Source organism: Falco punctatus (genome assembly GCF_963210335.1).
Source record: "Falco punctatus genome assembly, chromosome: 11".
In the NCBI taxonomy this organism is placed as follows: Eukaryota; Metazoa; Chordata; class Aves; order Falconiformes; family Falconidae; genus Falco; species Falco punctatus.
The window spans coordinates 25,627,216-25,646,460 of NC_137591.1; the positions used below are offsets into that span (position 1 = coordinate 25,627,216).

At 39.4% G+C, this 19,245-nt stretch overlaps 3 protein-coding genes across 6 annotated transcripts in view; 1 reads left to right on the forward strand and 2 right to left on the reverse strand.

Annotated features, from left to right (window-relative positions):
* Positions 1 to 13,986, reverse strand: part of RGS13 (regulator of G protein signaling 13) — a 53,485-nt gene extending 39,499 nt beyond the window's left edge. Inside the window, exons 1-2 of one of the 3 annotated variants that reach the window (XM_080406993.1) lie at positions 3,708 to 13,986; positions 1,107 to 1,175 (exon numbers count right to left, since the gene is read on the reverse strand). In XM_080406993.1, coding sequence (XP_080263119.1) covers positions 1,107 to 1,171 — 65 coding nt within the window. In that variant the 5' untranslated portion in view covers positions 1,172 to 1,175; positions 3,708 to 13,986. Of the gene's footprint in view, positions 1 to 386 lie in introns of all 3 variants that reach the window. The other 2 variants (XM_080406991.1, XM_080406992.1) reach the window with 2 other exon arrangements.
* RGS4 (regulator of G protein signaling 4) overlaps positions 1 to 19,245 on the forward strand; it is a 205,050-nt gene that overhangs the window by 89,687 nt on the left and 96,118 nt on the right. The window lies entirely within an intron of this gene.
* RGS1 (regulator of G protein signaling 1) lies at positions 14,104 to 17,799 on the reverse strand. Its single transcript, XM_080406994.1, has 5 exons — positions 17,561 to 17,799; positions 17,107 to 17,190; positions 16,403 to 16,464; positions 15,681 to 15,844; positions 14,104 to 14,986 (listed from the first exon to the last, which is right to left on the reverse strand). Exons 1-5 carry the CDS (start codon positions 17,662 to 17,664, stop codon positions 14,801 to 14,803), a joined length of 600 nt encoding a protein of 199 aa, XP_080263120.1. The 5' UTR covers positions 17,665 to 17,799; the 3' UTR covers positions 14,104 to 14,800.

Consider the following 19,245-nt stretch of genomic DNA (forward strand, 5'->3'; position numbering starts at 1 on the left):
AGGGCCATCTTATTTCCATTTCTGATTTATTTGTCTTTGGCATTAATCTGTGAAGCAGAAAGAACGCTGCCTGATGGGGCAGCTGACACAGAGGAAAACCTTTTTACTTTCCTTTTAAAATCAGAAAATATGAAAGGCAGTAAGAGAAATATGAACATGGGTTATTAGGATCTGTATTAATGCCACTTTCATAGCTGCTGTGCTGACAATAAACTTCTCGCTGCACTGATTTACAACGTGATTAAATTTGCTGAAGAACATAGATTACACTGAAAAAAACTGAATATTCTCTATAAATAGCTAAGGCTTTATAGCTGAGACTCCAAAGTTTAAGTTGAAAAATGGTTTTGTAGTGCCTTGTGTGAGCTATCATTCATTTATTGTACCTTTTCCAGTGTGAGGGGCTCCTCTGGCCACTGCTGTGTGGGAGAGAAGTCCTCATCCAGCAGGCACTTGTGGAAATGCTGTCTGGATTTCTGCTACTTAACCTCACCCAAATGGCAGTTTCAGGAGTCATCAGACACTCCTCAGTATTGCTGTGGAGGACACATTTTTCTCTAATCAATAACATGTGTGATCTGCTACCAGTTGACAGGCATGTTGGATGGAAGCATTTCACCATCCTGATGTGAAGTGCTGGCCAAAGTTCTCGCTATGGCTGGTCTCCACTGAGGCTGGTGGCAGCCGAGGGCTTGCAGGATGCAATTGGCCATGTCTCTTATCCGCCACCTGTGTACTCAACCTTTGACAACAGTCTGAATTCTTTTAAAAGACTGACCCAAAATATTGGGCTCAAAAAGTCTTCACAGGTCCACAACTGGATTTAATCCAGGGATTTAGTTTCGGCCTATGCTTGTTTAATATAAAAGAAGTTCCCACTGGGATATACCCTCCTTCCACCAGAGAGATGCCAGTTTACACTTCATGTACGGCAAATGAATTGGCTATATGAAGATGGGCAGCTGGGGCAGTTGTGAAGATGTTGCACTCTTTCACTTGATCTTAAGCTTGCAAAGAACACTTCCACTATGAAATTTAAAATTTTTGTCTCTCCTACTCAGACAGCTGTATGTACTGCAGAACACAAAAGTTTTATTGTTACTTACTTAGAATTGATCCCATTTTCTTCTGCTCTGAATATCTTGCAAAGCCAACAAGTATTTCGACTCATTCTTCTAAAAATGGAAAATATGTGAGTTTTAAACCTGCTGTGCTCAGCTCCAGCTATCTTAAATACCATTTATAATCCAGTCTCCATATAGCAGTGCAACCAGTTCTACCAGTATTATTCTATGCATCTAATCTTTACCTATGAGTCACGGCTGAAACATTAGACTAAAATATATCTTTGTAACATTCAAGAACTTTTTTGAAAAACTAAAAATACAAAAAATCAGGCGGTCCTGTGGCTATCTCTTAGGGAAACAGTGTTAATAATTCTCCTTCTTTGCTTCTTCAATTGTGAAAAGAGATTACAAGTTTGAACCTGACCCAAAGCAGAAGGAAACCAGGAATCATTCTGCTGAAAGTTCAGGGTGACCTGGATCAGGGATCAGAGCTCAATGTGAGCTGGACAGTGTTGATTAAATTAAGTGCCTGAGATTAACATTGATATTTATCTAGCAAATATTTCAAAGTCAATAAAAATTTGTATTAAACTTGATTTTGTATAGAGATTATATCCATAAGAAAGGCTGTAATTTTTTATTAGGAACAAGGCAGTCAAGAATATGTTTGTCTAAAAAAAACCAACAACCTCTTGTGACCTGGAGTGTGTTTAATTTTTATTCTTTGGCTTTCAGGAGATGCCAAATTCTTTGTAAAGTTTACATAGGACAGTGGGTAAGTTTGTATAGACCTGCCTGGAATCAAAACAGTAGTCTTTTTAAAATTTAAAATCACAGGTATTTTTTCACATTTGGGTTTGACTGGCACATTCTACTCCTTGCAGCTGTTTTATTCCTCCGAACTGAAACACGCTGTAAAACACAGAACAAGTCTGTATCTCCCAGCATTCTGAACCTGTGAAATGATTGAATTTACCTTTAGTCTTATTTTCCTTGTTTCCTTGACAGCTATATCAAATTTTGCATTATACTAGAGTCTTACCCAGTAGATTTCCTACAGGATATGGAAACTTTGTTAGTCTGCCCAACTGCTATAGTGCAACTCCGGCTGCTCATGCTCCCTGCAGGATCACCAGTGGCTGTTGCCTGTTTCCTACTTTTGTGGAATTCTCTGCTTGGTTTCTGTATGACTTCCTCTACACTTGCCTTTTACTGGTATTTACTCATCTTACCCTCTGTCTGAAAGCAATCTTTTGAAACGACACAATGGTCCATATTTAAGATAAAGCTATGCATTTAAATTCTGGTATATGGTTATCGCTTATCATATTTTAGAGTATTTTACCCAATGCCCTGTATTTTTGCTGTTTTCATGTTGCAATTGTGAGTCTTCTATTCACAGAAATACAAACCAAATACAGCGTTCATGGTTTTTTTGAAACTTGAGGAAGCTTATAAGCCTACTATACAGAAATGCCCAAGAAATATTACATGAAGTAATATTAAGTAATCTATTTCAGCTACTTCCACCTAAATTCAAAGTGTCAATCAGTAATTATTTTTCTTCAGGTGGTTGCTGCATGAAGTCACATTTGTATAAGGAAATGTTATTTTCATTTCATTTGGAGGCTTTAAGCAAATATTGTTCCCCAGGGCTTGAGTGCACACATTTGCCAAGCATATATCCCAGGGCTTTGTGGTTCTTTCTTCTTTTTGTATCAGAAATACTTCCTAATGGACTGAGGAACAGAACATGCTGATTTTATCTTTTTCAGTGCTGCTTTGGAATGTCTTCTTTCCACTGAAGCATAGTCTATGCCTCATTACTCTAATGCTGCCTGTTTCTGCTGGCAATAGACTTAGTCCTAAAATAAGACAGAAATAGTACACAAAGCTACAGCATGCCCTTGAGCAATTTGTGTCAGTTTTGTGTTGGCTGATCTTCACAAGGGCAGTCTATGACTTTACCGATGGTAGTGTCCTACCTTCTATCGTAAATGGTAGATCATCTACCTCTTCCTTTTCTCGTTATAATACTTTATTGCCACAAGGCCATAAGTTCTTTAATATGTAGGCTCTGTGCTCCCTGCGGGTCTTGTAATCAAAAAGAAAATCACATGATTACAACATTTTCAGAGAAGTAATTGTCTGTCTGATATAATAAGTGAATCAGTCCTGAAGTTATTCACGTCTGTAAAAGTTATAAGCAGTACTGATCTGGAAACAACTGTTTAACTGTTACTATATTTTATATTGGAAAACTACCAAGAAAACTACTTTGGTAGATCAAAGAACAAGAGCTCTTTATTTTTCAAACTACACAAACATTTTTTTTCAGCACCCTTATGCTGTGCCAGTGGATCTGTAAGCTGCCTAATGTCCAGTTTTTAGTACTCAGGTTTCAGCAGAACCTTCAGAGAGAAACTGCTATATAAAAGTTCTAATTAATTGCCTTCTGTAGTGTCACTCAGCTTGGTTTGTACTAAGAGTGTTACAAAAAATATTCATATATAAATAGGGATGAAGTTGTTTATACATCAGAAACATTCTAAAATGAATGCCCTCACTATGCTGAGGTAATCTCCCTGCCTTTTCTATACTTTTCTGTTAGTATTTCAAAATACAAAACCTCATACTTACAGAAGCTCTTCTTGGATTGTTTCCCTTGGTTAAAAAAGTTTCATTTAGTAGTTGCATTTGTAGGGATAATTTTCCAAATTCCTTGACCTGTTTTTTTTCTTCATTACTTTCTTTTAGTGTAGAAGATCTTACTACCCTTTGGCTGTGTCTATGCTGCTCGTGTTAGTGGCTGGCTCCTCTTATACATACCATAGGCAAACAGTGGCTGTGGTTTCTGTCAGAAAAAGTTCAGTTGGACTCTGATTCACCACTGATAGAGGCTGTTTGCTCTGAAATTATCTTGACATCTCTCCTGATCAGCTGTAATGAAATGAAGCTGTGTTTTACTTCATTGAAATCTTGCATGTATTGTCCAAGTTTTGTGACTAATATTTTCCATCCCTTTATCAAAGTTCTTTATATGAAACCTAAAGTCCATGTTGAAATGAGATGAAAGGCAAAAGTATTCTTGCATTAAACCCAGGTTTCATCCTCTTACAGGCAGCTTTATGAAGTACTTTGGATTGCCATGGGAGAGCCTTTATTATCTGCTCTGACCCATTAGTGTGAGGCTTTTACATGTTGCTAACCAGTCAAGTTGGTGTTGCACGCCATCTGAGTGACATTAGAGCAGAACTTTCTTTAAACTTGTATGAAATCCTCTGTCATTTTTCTCATAGCTGTTGCCCAGGTTATGGCCTCATTTTAAATTGAGACTCACGTTGTGTATGTGCCACTTATTCTTCTCTAGCCAAGCGTTTCAAAGCAGCCAAGTGGTGCAGTAGCACCGAAGTAGCTCTGTTCATGCTAATGGTGGACTTGTTTGTAGTGTGCTGGGGCTTTGGGAGTAAGCATTAGCTCAGCTAGTTGTTGTAAATTAGCTGCAGAGGAGAGGTGGGGTGGAAATTATCTTTCTAGAGAACTTTCTGTCCTTTCTGGGGGTAGTTGGGGATTTGCCAGTGTCTACAAGGCACAGGTTGACTGTGTCAGGAGGGAAAAGTTGGTCTTCTCCCTGCTCCATCTGACAGCCCAGCTGTGTGCAGTGTGCAATGTGTTTTTTTCAATCTTGTGTCTCTGTTTCGACTCATCTTTCTCTTACAATGCCTTGTAGGCAGCGCATGACCTGTGTAGTATTTGATCTTAAACTTAAGTTTGAGTCTACAGTAATATAGCACACTCATTTATTTTATTGCAGCTCACCCTACTGGTATACAGGCCTAGTGTAGAAGGATGTACATCTGTTTTCCAACAGTAAAGATTCTTGTAGGGAAGGAAACGTGTGGTATGCACACCTACAGCAGAACCTGGTGTCAGCGGGGCACCATAAGAGCCTGACCGTAAAGAACTTACCATGGGACCTGGCCTGTGCTTATGGGAAGGGAGGGACAAATATCATAACACGATCTGTTCTCTATGGATTGCTATTTCATTAAATCTCACTTTGTATTCTTCCTACATTCACACAGGGTTTTAGAGTATTTTGTTTCATTTCTACAACAGGAATGGTCAGGGGAAAATATGTAATGTAACTTGAGCTGATTATTCAAATAATCACAACAGTGAGATGATCCAACTTTCTCACATGTCTCTTCAAAAATAATACTACTTCTTATGCCTGCAAGTACGGGCAGTTATATACTAAAAGCATAGGAGGGAAGTAACTTAGGGCTGAACTTGTCAAGCTAAAATTGGCTATAAGGAATTTGTAAAAATACTTAAATTAAAATATGTATATATAAAGCACCATATGTATAAATGTGACTCTGGAAAAGGTTCATAATGAAAATCCCAATTATGTTGATAGTTTCCACTAGTGGTTTGAACCCGTATTTAACTATTTGATTTACATATATTTTGTAAAAACATTGTGTGTATGTAAGTTCTTTCGCAAAAGCTTAAATAGATCTTATTTTTGCATTAGATTATATTGGTATTAAAGGATAACTCATCTAAAAATCTTAGTTTTAAAATGCTTGTAGGGATTTTTTCTGTCATTAGCTGATGTTCATTATCAGGACACTGCATATAAGATCATCTCTTTGTAAACTTGAGTTGTGCAGAGGCTGAGGGTCAGTAACTAGTGACTCTGTGTTCAAATATTTTCTTTCATATATTACAGACATTTTAAAATGCTGCTTAAAATTGAAATAAACTTGGTTTAGTTTTTTTCCCTTAAGTTTGGTTTAGTATTAAACTGCAGAAGATACTTCTGTAAACTTCATCTTGACTTGTACAGTGGGAGGATATTTAGGTGCAGGGTTTGTTGCTTACTTCATGTCTGCAGTTTTGTTCTGTCCCTGACCACGCTCTAAAGCACCATTTGAAATTTAATGGGAACCTGCAGGCACTTAAGATCACCAAGTGCCTTAACATGGGGTGGTGAACATGCTGCCAAATCTGTCCTTGGATCAGTGCAGAGGAACTGTCAAACCACAGAATCTGGCTGGGAAGCCCTCAAAGTCTGAGGGACCCTGAATGGCTATGGTTGTGTTCCTGCCTGCCGTCACCGTGCCTCCCAGCCACTGCGAGCACTCCAGATTCTTACTTTCAACAGGACTGCTACCATTCAGGCTTGTGGCTATTTCATTAAACTTGCTGCAAATATGATTTTACAACTTGTTTCTCCGAGTCAGCTGCTTTCCACTACCGTTCTTTCCTAGCTTAATACCCAGAACACTACCTTTGTACTTCCCTTTCCAGAATATTTAAAGCACGTAAGAGTGAAAGGTTTAGTCATTAACCAGGTATGCTGCTTCACTGGAAAACTACGTGATTGAATGTAAATCACACCCTTCCTCTTATTGCATAGATATTCCACTAGATGTCATCTGGTATCGCCCTAAAGAAGAAGGTATAACTGCGTCAAAGCATGGTCTCTCAAGGGTGGATGTGGGTGCAGGCTCTAGGGAAACTCTCTGCAGTTTCTCTGTAACTCATGGTCTCATTTAGCCTGAAAGAGACTCCTTGCCCAGGTAGGTGAGACCCTGAGACGAGCAGGTGTCTGAGATGTACGTTGAACAGGCGGTTTAATGTGGGTCCTGATATGGCCTTGTTCCTTTGAATTCCTTAGGTTGCCACATGTATGGGTACAGAACAACTTCAGTGTTGTGAGGGCATGCGCTGTGTAGGAATTGATTATTTCTTGGTGGATTTAGAAGTTTTTCTGGACATACTTTTCCAAAAGAAAATTATGAGGAAAATTGAAAAGCCAAAGTATGAAAACTGAGAAAATGGCTGTATCACACCAAAGCTGCTGAATTTGGCAGTTGTTCTGGCCTGTTTGTTTTATAGGGATTAACTATCAATCACCAGCTAGTTTAGGCAATGTATGTCAACCATCTTGATTGCAAGAATTTTTTCCTTATTACTTAGGGTAATACTCCCAGGTGAGCTCTTGCTCAGTCTTGTGTTTCATTTTCTGTCTTCTTGTGTTCGCTTAGTAGCATCTTTGTTAGTTCTCATGCCGTCTCTTTATTTTTTTCCCTTTGCTCTTATATTCATTCTTTCCTATTTGTGTTTCTATTTTAATGCTGTTCTGCCCAATAAACATCTCGCCCACCTACATCTGTTTTCACACTAGTGAACATGGAATCACTGTCTGTCTCATTCTCTGTGTTGTAGCTATTCTTTCCATCTACCCACATACTCCCTCACTCTCACATTGCTACCCTTTCTCCTGCAGTACGCCCACACGCTGGCATTCATGAATGTAGGAACACTGCTTGCTGGGGCTTGCCTTCACCCACATTCCTGACACAGTGTCTTACAAGGGCATGTTAAATAGGAGCACTGAGGACATGCCTAGAGATCTAGGGCCAAGCGCAGGAAGAGCAGTAAAATATGAAGAGGCCCTTGTTAACCTTGAGGAGAGCAAAAAGTGGATACTCCAGTCTAGGTGCTACTCATCCTCATTCCTGTTTGAGTGGGAGTCGCGTACAAAAAACGGATCAACATTCTTGCTTTTCACTTAGCACAGCCATTGGTGTTTGCAGCCGACAGTCCTGTTTTCGCTGGTTGCATCTTTCTCAGTGGCTTTGATCAGTTCTGTTGGGAACTTTCTTGCTATATAATTGACAGTAGCCTCAAGAAAATTTAGGTTCAGTGTGCAGCAAAGATCTGCTCACAGGGCAACAGGGAACACGGTTCACCAGTTCAGCTCCCTACTGTAGGCCACAACAAGATGACTGTCTGAAGAAAGAAACTGTCTGCAGCTATACAGATGATGAAGTGGTTTCTGTTTCTGGGTAGAAGTAGGCATGGCCTGCTAGGAATCACTGACTTCAAGAATTTGAATAGTTTCTATATTCATGGCTTCAGGTTTTATCAATAAGGTTGGACAAATCTTACACTGTGGCCAGTCTCTCTGCAAACTCCATGAACAACCTTCTGCTGAGTGAAAACAATGAAGTCTAGGTAGCACTTCTTGAAAACGTTACCTCAGTTGTACACTATTGACCTTTCTCTTCCATTTTTTTTTCTTTTTTTTTTTTTGGTAAAAGCCATGATGTCATTGTGTGGCCCTGATATTCTGCAACCATCAAAGCAGAGAAGGAAATCATGTGACTGGAAGCCTGGAGTAGTTTTTACGTGAACTTTCAACCCTCCCATTCAATTAGGCTTCAGAGGGGTAGGTACTGTTGTTTGGATACACAGCACCATGTGCCCTTAGCTCTCTGTCAGACTGCATACACACTTGCACAAAAGCTCAGCAGTGAAAAAGGCTACTTACCCTTCCTGCAAGCGTAATCTATCTGAAGATGTCAGTTGTCCATCCTGCAGTTGTTTAGTGTAAAGTTATTGATTACAGTTCGGTCCAAGTTGGTCAGAACATTCGATCATGTTATTCCAGGGTCCCTTATCCCCCCGATGCTTGTTCCAGTACATGAAGTTTCTGGTTGGACTTTGGGCTTTGTTAGGTGTCCTAGTTTCATGGGATATGGTTAATTTTCTTCTTGGTGGCTAGTGCAGTGCTGTGTTTGGGGTTGGTGTGGGAACAGTGTGGTTGGGGACTTTTTGGTTTCTCAAGCCTTGCTGGCAGGAAGGCTGGAGGGGCATAGGATATTGAGAGGGGACATGGCCAGGACAGCTGAACCAAACTGGCTAAAGAGGTATTCCGTACCATAGGATAGCATGGTCGCTATCTAAACTTGGAGGGGGTTGGCCAAGGTGGCAGGTCATTGCTTGGGGACTGGCTGGGCATTGGTCAGCAGGTGGTGAGCAGTTGTATTGTGCATTATTAGTTCTCGTCTCCCTTCCCTTTGGATTTCATTCCTCTCTCCTCCTCCCTCCTTTTCATTATAACTGTTATTGTTATCATTACTATTGTTTTCTTGTTCTTATTTTAATTAGCAAATTGTTCTCATTTCAACCCTTGAGTTTTACATTCCTTTCCAATTCTTCTCCCCATACCCCTGGGTGAGGGGGGAGTGAGCGAGTGGCTGCATAGCACTTAATTAGCAGCTGGGGTTAAACCACAACATTAGGACATCCTGAGTGTGTTAGCTATTTCCTCAGACTGGCATGTGTAAGCATGTTGTCTTGCTCAGACTCATGCCTGATCAAATTCTGTTCAACAGCAAGTGTCTTCTCTATCTCTAAAGCTGGCTTCTCAGCCTTCATGGTTGACAAACCATTTGCTACAGCAAATATAGTACAGACTTTTTCCATAAGTGGTATGAAATTCACGGGTTACTAAGTTAGTACCATTATGCAGAGTGTTTATTTTGTTTTATTTTTAAAGGCTGTCCTCTAATAACAGAAGCCCTCTGACCACAGTAACTTGAAAAAAAACAAAATCCCTTGTGACTCAAGCAATGTCAAGTTCATAGGCAGGTGTGCTGTCACTTTAGTACTCTGGCTGAGTAACAAACTTTGAAGAGAAACATTGCTATTCTGTTCTGTTGTTCTCTGCATACAAGTCTAGAGTGATCCTGAGAGGATTACATTACTGCATCTCATTTTTTACTAAAGCTATTTTTAATTTCATTAGTGAAAAGGGCCATCTGAAAGCTGGTCACCAAACTAGCTTAGGTAAGTGCTTTAAGGCTCTGTGGTGTTTAGGCTGTTCAAAGAAATTGAAGGGAAGTGCTCAGTAGAATTTAAATGTTGATTATCTTTGGGATCTTTCAAGAAAGTACTTTCTGGGACTGTTTTGACAAATAAGGGGAAATGAGTTCATCCCCAAAATAAGCACATCAGTTCTTGGTGATGTAAATGTTCTTTTTGTGACTAAAACTTCTGAGGCTGTATTTATTCAAAGAAAGCCAAGGGATAACCTTAACTCCTCTCTGACTTTGCTTCTGAGCATCCAAGACAAATTTAAATCACCCAATGAATATTAAGCAAGAACCTGTTTTGCAATTTCTGCCTGTGTTTAATGACTAAAGATTTCATTTCATAAGGCTTCATTTACAGACATCACACTCGCTGATACAATCAACCCGTGTCTCTGAATGGAAGATGAGAACATCTAGTTTTTCCACCTATTGTCATCTATTTTTGCTTTTCAAACTCATTTCACTACCATAAAGGAGAGGACATCCGGAAAGCCTTTTCCTTCAGAGTGTGGGCAGGGACAGATGGCATTTAGGGTTCTAAGGTGGAGAATTTGTACTATTCATCGCCATCTCAGCTTTAATTTCCTTCCTGCTTCGCTGTGCGTAACAATAGGATGTCTGTACTAGCGGGCTTCCATGGATGGCCTTTTCAATATATGGAAGAGAATGATACTATGTTATGCCATATTTTTGGTTCTATTTGGGATAATTTTAAAAATATCTCTTTCAGGGAATACACTTAGAGAAGGTTTTCCAAATTGGAGAGGTTAAAGTTAGTCTCCTAAACTCACATTCAGGGTCTGCTGGACTCTTAAGTCCTATAAAGAAAGCTTCTCTCTGCAGGAGGGAGACATTAATTCCATTTCAAAAGTATGCCTGAAGATGATGCAATGATTGATTTTTATACTGAAACACAGAAAAACTATGAAAATGTTTCTTTCCTTCGGGGGCAAGGTAGAACACTTAAAGTCTGAGTCACTACTGTCAAACCTTAAAGCTGCTCCATGTAGTGCATCCTGTTTGCCTACACTGATCTGTAGCTGATGGCCAATCTGATTCAACCTATTTTTCATAGAGACTGTGAACGGAACAAATTTCCATTCCTTCGGTATATTTTTTCCAAAAAGGAAAACTTAAATCTAGTTAAAAGAAATGATCAAATAAGCTGCTTGACATACATATTCAATATATTAATAAGTGCTGGATCACAGTCAGACCCTGATTGTTCTGGAAAGCTTTAGCGGTTAACTGATAACTAACAAAGTCTAGCATTTGTTGAAAAAGGACAGTTTTCCTTGATGGCCTACTAATTTATTTACAAGACAGTAAATAGAGCTTGCGTTCACAAGTTTCTCCTTTCAGTATGGGAAGTTTCTAGGGAAGTCCACTTTCTGCATTCAATGCATAATACGTCCCATTTTGGAAGAGTCTGCTGCGCTGGGCAGGGCACAGCCCACGGCCATGAAACCAGGCTGTGATACTGAGGCTGGGGTGTGCATGGGTGGGGGGAAGAGATGAGATGGAAATCATGAATGAACTTGATGCACTGCTTGTGCCCTGTAAATGAACCAAGGGTCACAGAAAATACTGAGTCCTTAATCCCTTTGATCTGTATGTTCTGCTCTTTTTCTGAGTCCAAAGAGCCTCTATTCAGGCAGTCTTAAAAATAAAATCACTGCAAAATAAGCATTGTACACTGCATTTTGAAAAAGAGGTTTTGAAGAAATTATGAAAATGCCTATCTCTGGATGATTTTAAAGCACATAAATAATATGTGTCAATACTGTAAAAATTGTTTTGGTTGTACCATTCCATTGATACTTATAGGTTCTTCCTTTCATAAAGTAGATTAGTGTGGACGGCACTATAAATTGCCATAAAATACATCCAGATCTCTTGGACCATGTTTAAACAACCAGCTTTGTATAACCCTGCCATGGCAACAGATATATAATACTAGACTTGTGACAGCATCCCAGAGACAGTTCTGTATTTCTGCTATGCTGTTTATGGCTTGGTGAAACATGGTCATGTTGCCAAGGACGCTGGAGTGGGCTGGAATATCTCTGGAATTAACAACCTGGGCGATTGATCTTTGTAGCTGTTTTCAGGTTCCTACTGCAAGTAAGGTGAAAGATTTAGAAATGTACCAAGGTTGGATTGTAAGAAGCAGAATAGTTTCTTCTTGAAAAAAGGAAAAAGAAAAAAAAAACAAACCCAAAACGAAAACCAAACGAAACTTTCCATTCTCACACTACTCCAAATCATGCAGCAGGGAGAGATGCTTGTGGAAAAGAGTGAAAAGTCCCTTCTTCTCTCTGCAAATATCCTGGTCTATACTATGTATAACACAAGTGGTTGGTGTGCTGTCTGAGAGCTGTGTTAGTCTGTTCTGTGGGCAGGTTTAGCTTATTTTCAGAGGGTTCTAACCAGCATGTTATAGTGTCACTTTTTCACCCCTTCCTGTTAGGGAAGACCTGGTGGCTCTTTGCAGGAGGTCAGGGTGCAGGGCAGGCTGCCAGGCAGCTGTAATGATTGCACTCAGTCTTTGTGAAAAGATTTGTTCTGCCTGATGCAAAGTCACAGGGCAGTGGGCATGGGCAGTGACATGGGCTGTCTCTTGAAGTGAGCAGTGGCTGCTGCAGCACCCAAAACCGTGTCACGACTCTAGAGTCTGCCTTCTTTTTGTGACACCTGTCTCTGAGACCTATGTTGAGTTGGAAACCTGTATCTGCTCATTGTAAAACACAGCACTCTCGCTAACAGCAGGTCAAATGGCTTCTGACAGTATACTCTGACAGCAATAAGCCATTAAAAAAAAAAAAAAGCCTAAATAGACATACTATGAAATATGATTTTAGTCAGAAATTTCGTACAGTGATTTGGCTAAATCATCCAAAATTGTGAAACAGCAGAGGGAGAAAATGAAGAGTGGGCCCATACTAATTACAGTCAAAAGAAAAATGTTACTTGAAGGCAGGGTAGCTGATATTTCATAGTTACCTTTTTTCTTCTGCAAGGTTAAAGCTATGTAAACAGTGACATTTGGTCCATGTTAGCTGTGTCAGAACAAACAGGAGGATGCCCCTTGTGTGGGAGGCATAGCTGTTATTCCTACTTCACAGGAATTAGATTTATTCCTACTGATCCTCGAAACTTAATTCATGTAAGAGAGTGCCAACTGGAGATGGGCTTACAATGTTTCAGGAGCATTCATGTTTTGCAATCAGAGACTCCCTCAGGTATGCATCATACTGCGAGACCAGATTATAGTCTTCTGCATTTACTGGCCTTGAAAGTAACAAGGTGTGATTTGCAGTGGCTTCCAGCTGCAACAGTAAGTGATGGTGGAAGCGAGTAGCAACTGCCACTTAGCTATGCTCCTTCCAGCAGAGCTTTGCTTGTAACACTGAAGATTTTTTTTCTCCCTTGGAGGTCCTAAGGTCCCCGGAGGGTGGCAGCATGAACACAGTTTGCTCTCCCCATGAGATGACGTACGTCTGTGGGTTTATAGCTTCTCCATTTGGTATGGAATAATGGAGTGTGCCTGACTAAGCTCATGTGATTCTGGAAAATGGAAAATCTGCAAGGGTGAGATAAAATCTTGTATCGCCACCTGTGTGATAGCTGTGTCTCATGATGGTAACTCATTAAGATGAGGGCATGCTTTGTTTTATTTCTGCTATGAGCTCTAAAGTCACAAGGTCTTAAATACTTTAGACATGGTAGTGCCTGTGCATAATTGCAACTTTTCTTCATTTGCTTTATTTCTCATCACAGCCCACTGTGGTATAGACTACTCATGATACTGTATATTTTAGAGTAAATACAACACGACATTTGCAGTGAAGTTTAATGACCTTTGATGCTAGTATTGGTATTGTAAATTAGAGTCTGGAACTTGCCAAGATTAGGTTGAGTACTAATATCACAAGGAAAGCAACTACTAGTGAGTCTCACCAGTTGCTGTCTCTCTATGCAAGCAAGCACAGGTGATCTGCTGTGTTCAACATGTCATCAGTATAGAAATGGATTGAACTGTATGTCAGTGATTAAATGTTTTCTATATCTGAGATGTATCTTGGGTGCTGGTAGCTGGGGGATTATGCAAAATAGGAAGGAAATTTAGACTTGCTTCTCTTTTTTTCCTTTTCTTTTTGGGAGTCATGAGGATGAGTCTATGTGAGTCAGGATCACCCACCTCGGATAACTAAGATTACGGTTGTGTAAAATGGATGAAAAAGAGAAAAGATAGCATGGGGAAAATGAGTATTTGGCTAAGATGATGGGAAGCAGTGGCATAGTGGGACAGAAGGGAACAATGTGTTTCAATATTTCAGTGATTTCGATGGAAAGATCACTTAAAATGTAAAATAACCACAAAATTTTATTTTTAAGTAATTTAATTGAAGAGTTGCTTATTGTTTTGCAATAAATTAAACAGAAAAGATGCTACATACCTGCCTGCTGAATACAAACTTAGTAAAACACAGCTTATATAATTCTTATATAATTTAAAAAATATAAATTTTAAGACATGACAATTTATAATATATTTACATAGCACAATAGCATCATGGAACTGCACTCACACTTATTAACACTTCACAGACTAGAAAAAAAGCCATTAGTCAGTCTTATCTGGGCATTTTCTTGTTAGGCACAAAATTGCCAGTCATCCTTGTTCTTCTGAACTTGGTAACCTTTCCCCAACGCTTAGCTTGCTAGTCTTGCACTTCCTAACATTCAGCAGTTCTTTGGGATCTAAGACTTGGTTCAATGTTCACAGCATAGTTCAAACAATAAATAATATCCATATGCTGTCTTGACTCCATAACATATGGGAAGAGAGGATTTTCTCCCTGTGCTGCTCTCACCCTTGTAACAGTCTTGCCAGCTTTTATCCTGCGGTGTCTTGGCTGTGGAGCTGTTTGCATCTCGCTTGTACCCCTCCTCCCAAGGCCAGGGTATTCCTTGCCAAGATCCAACCACCTTGAAGGATTTCTCCGCGGGATATTTGACACAGAGTCTACTTGGCTCTTCACTGCCTCAAGCACTTCATTTTGAGGTGTTGGTTTGCAGCTGGTTCAAAAGGTTCAGGTAGGCTTTGGATTTCAAAAACCTGGGATATGAATCCCTTTCCATGAGGATGTACACAGTTTTCTGGGCTTCATCAAAACTTGTGTGAGTTGGGTCTTGAGCCCTTTTGGCTGTTGCTTCCCTCATCTGATAGTCAATATTTATCTGGAAAGTGAAAAACAAATGCCATTGACATCTTTAAAATGTACTCTCTTTCTACATCTATCACTTTGTTCTGTCAATGAACAAGTTCACAGCCTTAAAACTCAGTGTGAGTCCAATATCAAAATTGAAAAATGAGATAATTTTAACATTTACATCCCAGTTATGCACAAAAATTGTTGCTCACTATAGAAATGTGGTTTCTTATGGAGTCAGAGGTAATACAACTCAATAATGGAGTAAGTAGAGGAACAAACTCCAATTAAAACCTAGGATAGATCTTGTGTGTAATGAGTCTCCAGTCTGAAATATGATCAACACACACTACTTCTAATTCTCCAGAATGTATTTTAAAAAAACAAGAAATATTCCACAGCTGTCCTACTAGCAAAGCTCTAAGTATCTGATTCCAAACACTAGCAGTAATTCCATCTGGGCTGGCTTGGTGAACAGCAACGTTTGCTGAGCTGCTGGTGCCTCTGCTGAGCTTCTGCTAGTGGTGCTCCCATGTACTGGCCTGTGTCGTGTGACTCCACTCTCGTGGCTGAAGACAATAACGATGCAAGTACAGTTGTAAAAACCTGTGTCTGTGGCTTCATCCCATGTAACTGAATGAACATGTAAGCATCTCATCTATTTTCTGATTTTCCAGAATCCTTGCACTCTAACACTACACAGATACTAATTTTGTACGTACCTGTTTAATAGCATCTGACTGAACAAACTCCTCATAAATCCTCTCTGCTTTGCCTTGTAAGTGATCAGACTTGGTTTTCTTGTAATCCTCACAAGCCAACCAGAACTCAATGTTTTCCTCGCTGAACTCTGACTTCAAGAACTCCCGGAAGACACCTTGACCACCTAAAGCCAACGCAAACACATCATCATTTATAGCATGATATTTGTGACCAGGGAGGATAAAATAATCAACAAGAGTTGTATTAAAATCTTGCCAAAATACACTGTTATTCCCTCCTTCAGCATACCATAGATACTCTAATATTAAGGGTGATGGGAGTTTTCCTAATTGTGTTCACTGCTTTTAGATCTAGACCCTGGGTACCAAAATACATGAATGGATTCTAGTCCTCCCTCAGTGCATTGTATTAGGGTACAAGTGGAGGGAAAATTCTAAATCAAACCAGTATGTTATACAAGGACAGAAGACTGGTCAAAAAACACTGAACGGAGCTATTTGAGGTTTATTTACTATACTGGGAGTAGGAAATGGAAGAAAAAACCCAGACTTTAACAAACTTTAACAGTGGCCTTGTTACACTGGAGCTGTAAATAACTGAAATGCAACTGGTCGGTCTCTGTCAGTGTGTGCAGAATGCTATGGCTTTGCCTATTTGGCAAAATCAGATAAGAGTTTGTCCACAGAGTAAGAAAAAAGTCATCTTGGAGTAACAGACTTACTTTGGCTGGCCAAGAGCTTTTCCAAAGACTGGGACCACTGTATTACTTCCTCTGCAGGAAGCCTAAGATGATAAGAAAAAAAAAAAAAAGGCTTTAGGCAAGAAAACACGTGGGGTTTTTTGCATGTTTAAAGGAGACAGATTGCATAATTTGTTATTCTGTTCTAGGAATATGTGCCAGGTATTTATTAAATTTATGATTTTCACATAATCTGAGACCCTGGAGGCAAGTCAACATTGAGAAAAATCATTAGAGAGATGGGAAACCAAGGAGCTATGATGTTATCCTGAATTCTGTTGCCAGAAAGATAAGCTTTTACTGTAACTCTGACCATTAATTTTGTATCTGTACTTTTGTTTCCATATTCCTGAAATAAGAATAGTACTGCACCTGCTCTTCACTTGAGTGTGAAGCACCATTTCTTGCAAATCTTTAGGGAATGGATATAATGTCCCTCTGAAGAAAACAGATTTAACGGAGGTGTCTTGTCCCTCATTGTTTGATGTAAACTTATGTAAAATAATCCTTAAGTCCAAAAATAGTTTCTACTTCCTATTTTTTACATCTTTTGCATTTTGGAAATTCTAGGCATTGTTATAGTATTTACTGCTCTAGAAGTAGCTTAGAAATTAACTAAATAGTTTACCATATCCTTATCTAGTATAGTTATATTTTGTAATAGTTTAGTGTACCTTGGTACTTACATGAAGTTTCTGGAGTTAGAAGTCTTGATCCCAGATTCGATACGTGGTACCATGCACTTCAGATAATTTTTGAGATCTGCACCACTGAAACCAATGAACAAACATTTTTGTAATCCATTAAAATTGTAGTTGCATTTCAATTCTACTTAAATTTCTTAAACAGAGGCAGACAGCTCCATCCTATGACTGAAGTCTGGGGAGTTACATATCCAAGTAATTTTTTTTAAAAGACTGAGGCTCCCAGTGTATCTGAAATCTACTCCTGATTGATAAGGGAATCAATTCATTGGTGTGCATCAGCACAAGCCATTTTTAATGATGTTGTAGTCCTGGGCTTTGAGAAGGCTGTACAGTCATTTAGCCTGAAACACGGTGCTAATTCTTAATCTCCAAGATTCTAGTGCTATGTTCACTTCTAATACATTTGAGTTTATACTAAGATGTATATACTTACAAAGCCTTTTGCTTCTTTTTATGGATTTTGCCTTCTGCCAGCTTGCAGTCGTCTTTTCCATTTAATTCAGTCATGTTGCTGTGGGGGAAAAAAAATCCTGGCATCTTACTTTAACGTGAAGCGACTTTTGAAACGATAATCCTCCAAGCACCAAATGACAGTTCACTGACTCTGCTACCGCCTTTTATTGACGCAGGCAGCCCTGCTAGTTGGTGTGAACAGATCTGTTTATCATGTATCCTCACCACAAATGGTGGAAGTTCCCTTTTTGCAGGGCACAGTGACGTGAGTCCTTTGAGAAAGAAAACAGACAGCAGGGTCTCGTGGTTGAGGTTAAACCAGATGAGACTGAATTACTGTGGGTTTGTTTTCTGTGTCTGTGTATGTCTGTGTTACCAAAAGAAAAAAAAATCCCCTCTAGAACTTTGAATTCTTGTCCCTTTCTGATTGGTACTTTCAAACCAGAAGTACTGCTTGGTTTTATCAAATGGGCTGAAAATACTGCAGTTTTGTCTTGACAAAGTTCACCTGCTACATGCCTGCATTCTGAAATTTTGTACTTTACTATTGATTAGATGGGCTCAATGGAATATTACAAAAAAGTGCCTTAAGATATGCCAGTGTTATTAAGGTTCCATATGCAACAAGCTATTTGCAAGTCACCAGTTGCTCTTTAAACTAGAATACTGTGTTAGACAGAGACATCTGTTTTGTTTAGACATGTGCTGTGAAAATATTTAGAAGTGATTTTCATAGGAAAGGGCTTTGAAGCAGCGAGAACTCATCTAATTTGGTTTAATTTTTCAAAGTCAGATTATTTGGAAGCACACTGCCATAGTTCAGTGATGCCTCCATAATTTTAAGTGATTTGGGATGTGCAAAGATTGATTAAAGAGCTGTTGTTTGTAAAGACAACATGAACATTACGTGTTTGAGGGAGCCATGTGTTCTTCATACATACTTGAGTTCCACTGCAAAGAAGAAACCATGGGTGCAAAGCAAGATGAATAATTAATTGTTACTCTCTATTTATCTGTGTTGATGATTTAGAGGTTTAAGTGTTTAATCTGGTCCCTGGACATCCTGACTTCAGCTCATTTGTTGGTTTGGATTTTTTTCTGGGACATTTTGATGATTTTGTTTTATTAAATAATGCATACAACTTTGATTACTTATAAACAGCTCATGAATTATTTGTACAGGGCTGCATATGATCATGGTAACTGAGAACTTGCTTGCGTATCTACAGTTCCGTAGTGGGTGGTGATATAGAGGACCCAGGGAGACCGAAAGCTGCCTGCAGACAGATGTGCACGCAAGGACAGACTGTCTGCATCAGGGTGGTTTTAACCACAGGAGGCTACTGAGCCTCTGCACATGAGCAGTGACATAAATGTGTCTGCATAGGCTGTCCTGCAAGGAAATATTTATCTCCAGGCTATCAGGTAAACACTGACCATTGTAAGGCAGAGGTATTTACTAACTGCTCTTAACATCCCTGAACAAGGCTAAAAAGGAAGTAAGAGATGTTATCAGTACGGTATTTGTTTTCATATCTAGCATGATTTTTTTTGACAGTGCCTCCTGTTTCTTCAGTTAGTAGCTGTCCTCCGTGAATTACTGGGAGGGTTACAGAGATGCTGTGTCCAAACTCTTTTCAGAATGGTCCAATAAAATGTTAAAAG

Bases quoted from the DNA above. Each gene is read 5' to 3' on its own strand.
- RGS1 (XM_080406994.1), bottom strand. From the start codon at position 17,664: ATGCCAGGATTTTTTTTCCCCCACAGCAACATGACTGAATTAAATGGA. The intron at 17,191-17,560 runs GTAAGTATATAC...CATTGGTTTCAG, and splicing joins AAAAAGAAGCAAAAGGCTTT to TGGTGCAGATCTCAAAAATT. The intron at 14,987-15,680 runs GTACGTACAAAA...TTCACTTTCCAG, and splicing joins AGTCAGATGCTATTAAACAG to ATAAATATTGACTATCAGAT.